The sequence below is a fragment of the Citrus sinensis genome, chromosome 3 (assembly GCF_022201045.2).
Source record: "Citrus sinensis cultivar Valencia sweet orange chromosome 3, DVS_A1.0, whole genome shotgun sequence".
Lineage (NCBI taxonomy): Eukaryota > Viridiplantae > Streptophyta > Magnoliopsida > Sapindales > Rutaceae > Citrus > Citrus sinensis.
In genome coordinates, this window is record NC_068558.1 from 6,434,897 (window position 1) to 6,441,367 (window position 6,471).

At 35.0% G+C, this 6,471-nt stretch overlaps 1 protein-coding gene across 2 annotated transcripts; it reads left to right on the top strand.

Moving 5' to 3' along the window:
- Positions 1 to 788: 788 nt before the first annotated feature.
- On the top strand, positions 789 to 6,207 carry LOC102617193 (uncharacterized). 2 transcript variants are annotated; one of them, XM_052438192.1, is made up of 4 exons: positions 789 to 2,332; positions 3,828 to 4,064; positions 4,153 to 4,370; positions 5,575 to 5,698. In XM_052438192.1, exons 1-4 carry the CDS (start codon positions 2,084 to 2,086, stop codon positions 5,579 to 5,581), a joined length of 711 nt encoding a protein of 236 aa, XP_052294152.1. In that variant the 5' UTR covers positions 789 to 2,083; the 3' UTR covers positions 5,582 to 5,698. The 2 variants fall into 2 exon arrangements, with proteins under 2 accessions (XP_052294152.1, XP_006477321.2); XM_006477258.4 differs by having other exon boundaries at positions 794 to 2,332; positions 5,634 to 6,207.
- The last annotated feature ends 264 nt before the right edge of the window (positions 6,208 to 6,471 follow it).

Sequence of the window (6,471 nt, forward strand, 5' to 3'; positions counted from 1 at the left end):
TTCTGGAATTTGAAGTCACGACAAAAGCCAATCACACAACAAAGTCACGCCAAGTCACCAACGCAGTTCTCCCACATGTCACTCCAAAGCTATCCTCTTGCCTCCACGTGTACTCTTCATCAATGAGAATCAAAATTATTCATCAACTTCAATATCCAATAGAGATTAAGGTCCCGTTTGGATCAAAGTACTGTAGTTTAGTGAAAAAAATTATAATTATCAAATAAAAATTAATAATATATAATAAATATAAATTTTTAAAAATAATTTTGATAAATTATTAAAAAAATAATATATTTTTTTATTATATAAGTAAAAAATCATATCAATATATTTTACAAGATACAACAATTAGTGTTTACCAAAACTATAACTGCCCAACTTCAATTTTAAATACACCATAAGTTGTAATCGTAATACATATTTAATTATAAAATTATATAATTGAACTTTCTCATATTTTACTGAAAAAATAATGGTATACTATAGATACTAGTGTAATTTTTAAAAGCTAATTATTATTTTTACATTAATTCACCATCTAATTTCTAGGCATTAGTGTTATATGAAAAATGTTGGTTTGTTAGCGTAATATATCAAAAATGAATTATAATATAAGGACCTCTCTAAGTTACGTTAAATTTAACATACAATCAGTGATATTACTAGCTGACCAATAAATACATGCCACGTATACATAATAATGATAAAATAGAACTGATTTAAACGGTTGGAGGCCAGTCACTTAAAAAAAAGTCAGCACAGGAGACTAGCTTCTACAGCCGGTTGTCTCTGCTATCACTGTTCTGGTATCACCAATGACTCAATCCTTCCCATTGAGTTAGAATCCAGATTTTTGCAAGCTCAAATCCTTCCCTGCTACTGCTAAAACCAAAACCCACGTCAATGATAATCATCATCATTACATTGAAAAATGAACACAATCTCTTCATCATCATCATTCAAATCCAACTTCAAAGTAAGAGTTTTTATTCGATTACAAATAAAACCCAGATGGGAAATCCAACTTGGAGACTGCAAAATCAGTTTCTAGTTGTGATTCTTCTCCTCCCTTGGCCATTTTCTTCGAGTCCAAATAGAACCCATCAAGAAATCGATTCTAAAGAAAATTCTAGATATGGGTATGTTTTTGCTTTTGTTCCTATTGTCGTTGTTTCCTCGAAATCAAAGTTGAAGTCGAAATCTAAGTTATTTTCTTCGCTGTTGAGTTCTCCGAGTTCATGGATGGATTCACCTTCTTCTCTGCCGTTTCTGCCAGGGAGAAAGGGCTGTTTTTAATGTTCTCCAAAGAGTGCTTCGAAGAAAAAGAGCAGGGAAAGTCCAATTCCTGGTGATGATCTTGATGGGGGTATAAAGAACGATGAGTTCTTGTCGGATTTGAGTACTTTTTTTTGTTAAATAGTAGGAAAAGATAATGCAGAAGACATTGAAGGAGAAAGAAAATGGGCGGAGAAGACTATCAAATGGGCAAACCAATTTAGTCAGTTTCCCGTCCATACAACTTTTGGACAAATTAAACATCAACCGTTAGATTAGATTTTAACACTTTGAGTGGCCAAGATTTTTCAGATTGTATGTTACATTAAACGTAACTTAGGGATTGCCATAATATTAATAAACCCGAAAAAATCGTAAAATGCCGCATTTTAAAAATAAAAATAAATGGCTGCTTTGGTTACAGGACGGTGCTTGTGCCTAACAATTTGCACGCTTTGCTTTGTGACTTCATCCATAATCATCATCATCCTGCTTGTCACGCCAAAAAATGCCCCTCAGCCACGTCTCCTTCAAAACCCACGGTAACGACACCGTTTTTAACAGTGGCAAGAATTGTAAAAACGACTGACCATCAAACGTTAAAGAAAATACGAATCAAGGTTTTATTTAATATCGTTAATTGAAATCAGAGTTGTTGCCTTTTGCTTTGTCTCTCCTCTCTCATCTACCAGTCTTCACCTCTTTAATTTTTGTTTGTCCTCTATTATTTTCTCCCCGATTTTCTCAGTGACCTAACGGGGATTGGAAGCATTATCCTTTTTTTTTTTGGTTCTTATTATTCTCAATGACTTATTATGAGGATGATGAGGTGGTGCCGGAGTTAACGCTGAGAATAGACATTGATGAAAATAATAATAATAATAAAGGGGACTACTTGAAATTGAGAGAATATGAAGAGGGGGAGCCTGGTTCACCAAGAAGATGGAGTTGCGGGAAAGTATGGTACTGGGTCAAGTTAGCTTTTTTTCTAACTTCTGTAGGTTTATTGGCTGCCGTTTTTATCAAATGGGTTGGTCCTTTTTTCATGGATAAGGTCAGTTTGTTTATAATTTTTTCAAAACTTTATGTGTGCATGTGATTGTGTATGTATTTGGGATTCTTTGCTTGTTAAAATTTTGCGCTTAAGCTTATTATTATTTTTAATGAATTTCATCTTTCTTTTTTCTTGCGGGTTTTGTATTGCTATCAGTTTATTGATTTTGTTTTGGATTATTCCTGTGTTTCGTATTCTGGATTGATAATTTTCTCTGAATTTTGAAATTCATTAGGTTACATAATTTATATGCGAGTATAGTTATTATGTTTTGAACCATCGGTTATGTTAGGTTTCATGGTATTGTTTTGCCAATTTTATTAACACAGTCAGTTTCTAATTAATTGGAAGGAGTTTGTGGCTTTTATGATGTCTATGTATCACCAGAATTGAGTGGTTTTGTTTTTGTGGGTTTTAGGCATATCTATATACTGAGGTTTTCGGCTTTGTTTTCCGATGGTTGGACCTTTCTTCAAGGTTATAATTATCATTACTGGACACTCATGCTATTGCAGTTAGGAATTAGGTTGTATGTATCTTGTTAGGTCAACTGTGTTTTGTTCTGTGTTTAATTAGAGTTTCAGAAAAATGTGGTTTAGTTATGTGGCAATTACTGTGATAGTGGGCTTGGTATTGTTAACTTTTGACTCTACTGTCGGTCTATTTTCTTCTTCTCAACCCCTTTCAGAGGCTGCATGTTGATTCACAATTTTTGAGGCTCCTGGGTACTTTTGCCTTGTGCACTGAATATTCTGTATTCTATTTGTTTTCCATTAAAGCATGGTGTTCTGGTCTATGTTCCACGAAAGCAGGGTGTTCTGGTTTATGTTCCCTATTAATGCTTGTAGTATTGATGGTTGCTGCTGTTGTTTTGAGTTTTGAGTATTGACCTAAATGAATTAATATGACATGGTGTGAACTGGGTAGCAATGTGGGACTTTAGTAGTAATGGGTTCATATCATATGTTAGAGATGTGAATCAATATGGTAATTTTTTTAAATGTACTAAACTTTTACTGAGAGTAGTAGCTAATTTTTGTGTAAAAGTAAAACCAGGAATGTTGGTAGACTACATAATTGATGCAGCCATCAGGGTGGACGTGGGACTTTTTACTAGCTTGGATATATGTGGTTTTGTTTGGAATTGTGATGTAATTATGCATTACAGTTATCTCAGCTGGTTGAGAAATATATCCTTGTTAGAACTTGTTTTGATGTCAACCTTATACTTTTCTTAATCGTAGTTTGTTTACTTAAGCCAGTTGATGATCATATGCTCGCTTAATAATTATAGGACATGGTTGGTGAAAATTATGGGATTGACATTCATGAACTGTGGCTGAAATATTTGAATCCATTTTTCCTTGGACTGACATATTATACTTATACCAGCAGGAAAATGCTACAACATAGTTAATATCTTGTGTAGTATATATGTGCATCAGTTGATGTTTTCCTTTGGGACTCTACCTAATCTGACTGCCAAACTTTTCAGGAGGTTATCCCAATAATAAACTGGGAGACAACAACGTTTAGTACCCCAGTGCTGGCTGTTCTGGTTTTTGCTTCAGTGGCATTATTCCCCACCTTACTTTTACCATCTTCACCCTCTATGTGGGTGGCTGGGATGACATTTGGTTATGGCTTTGGATTTCTACTAATTATGTCAGCTGTTGCTGTGGGCATATCACTTCCGTATTTCATTGGTTCTCACTTCCTTCATAGAATTCAAGTATGTATCATTGCCAAAATTGATTTGTGAATTATTTGTTTGCAAAACTCTTTATTTCTATCTGAACCAATTTTTGATCCTTACGTAGGGTTGGTTAGAGAAGTATCCAAAGAAAGCTGCTATCCTAAGAGCTGCTGGTGAAGGAAACTGGTTTCATCAGTTCCGTACTGTAGCCTTGATCAGGATTTCTCCTTTCCCATATATTATATATAATTACTGTGCTGTGGCGACGCATGTTAAGTATGGTCCATACTTCTTGGGTTCATTGGTCGGGATGGTCCCTGAAATTTTCGTTACAATATACACGTATGTATTCGGTCTTCCCATCTTATTTACATAATCTGCCCCGTTCAGTTTTTGTTTTGAAAACATTTTCTTATTCTCTTACCCTGTTGCATAGTACGACATGCATGTAGACAAATCTCAGACAAATAGATTCATGCATAAAAGCTCCATGCGAGTACTGTTTCTTGCTGCATTGACTAGGCTTGTCATAACCATGTTCCATGTTTGAACTTCTATGCTGATCCTCAGAAAGATATAATATTTTCATATTAAAGACAATTTGTTGCCTGATGCTTGTTTATCGCCATGTTCAATCCAAATTCGGTTCTTGTTCTAAATTGTTGGCTGATTTATTGAACCTCCATGTCAACCTGTGGAACAGGTAACATGTTTTCTTATTAAAGTCATTTTTTTAAATGCTGGTTTGGTGGTGTATTCAATCAATCTGCAAGCAGTTGCAATCTTTTTCTTATGTCCATGCAGCGTCCTAAGAAAGCCTTTCATTAAGTCAAAACTTTGATTGCTATTGCCTATACTTGTATCAGTGCATGCATACCCAAATTCATTCTAGAAACCAAATTGACCTTTTAGGAGACGCACATGGAACTGCCCTGGACAGTGAAATTGCTCAAGGGGAAATCAAAAAGAAAAGTTGGAATTAGCTTTTAATGTTCTTCAAAGGAAAATAGCAAGCCAGTACTTGTTGGTTAAATATCTTCCAAATGATATAGTCAGTTTCATAACCTTGAACAAAACTTTTAGTTTTGTGAGCTTGAAGTTGATTGCTTCTCTGTGATAACTAGTTTGCTGAAAATCCCAATTGGTATAGTCCTCATGGTCTTTTGAATTTGAAGATTCCATGAATAACGTTTTGTCCTGAGTTATCAAAGGAGCAGCTATTGAAACTGCACGACCTAGTTTTCTATCGGAGGAAAGGCTATAATAGCACCTGGAAATGCTTGTATTTTTACATTTTTGGGTTAAATCCCAAAATATGTTCTCTAAATGAGTTATTAATTGATGAGGTCATATGAATGTTAACTTGTACAGCAGCTGTGTTCAGTGTCAATGTTTGGCTTTTTCCCTTTGAAGTCCAACATTTGGTTAACCTTTTTAAAAAAAAAAAAAAAAATCTCTCTTTAAAGAACTTGTTTCTTGTGTAATAGAAATGCTTAAATGTATTTTTCTCTGATAACACGGTACAATTGTTGGATGCGTAAGGCAGGCCTTGAGAGGCATATGTCTTTGAATTTCAACGAATTCATCGGGATCTTGTTGTTGCAGTGGGATCTTGATACGTACCTTGGCAGATGCTTCACACGAACACCACTTCCTTTCAGCCCCACAGATCATTTTAAATGTTCTTGGATTTGCTGCATCTGTTGCTGCCACTATTTTCTTCACAGTGTATGCAAAAAGGCAGCTCAAGATATTGCAGGGAGAAGGAGAATCTCTATTGCAGTAGCCAGTGAGTTTTCTGGTTTGCATTTGAGATAATCCTTACCATCACACAAGCTAGGAGTGCCTTCTGCATATTTAACAACGCTGGATGCCTGGATGAGGTTTCATTTATTAAACCAACTTCATTCAGAGTTTATTGTGGCGATCATGCTGTATAAAAAGGTGTGGAAAGGAAACATAGGGAGCCAAAAAAAATTGAAAAAAAAAAAAAAACCACTAACATGATAGGAAGGCTTTTTTTTTTTTTTTCCCTCTGTTTTACTTGTTTCTGTTCCTCTGGAATATTATCATTGTTCATCTCTCTCAATGTATATAAATTGATTTGAACATGTGCCTGAAAAGGCTAAATTGGAAGTTGGTGAAATTTTGGAATGCAAAGTACTACAATTTGATGGAATGACCTGTCGTAGCTGATGAATCCTGTAGAATTTCATGTTTTGTAATAGACTAATGGCATCCTTGATTTCTTTCTTGAGACCGGATTGAGTTCATGTGGGCATATTTCTTCGATGTGATTTTTCCTTTTTTTCACAATCTTAGAGAGTTGTGACCAAATTTTTCCATATGGATGCACAAATATATTAGATTGTATGTAGTTCAAGAGCCTTGTCGGTAGCTTGTACATTCTCCAATAATGCACCCAGTACAAGATTGGGGCATT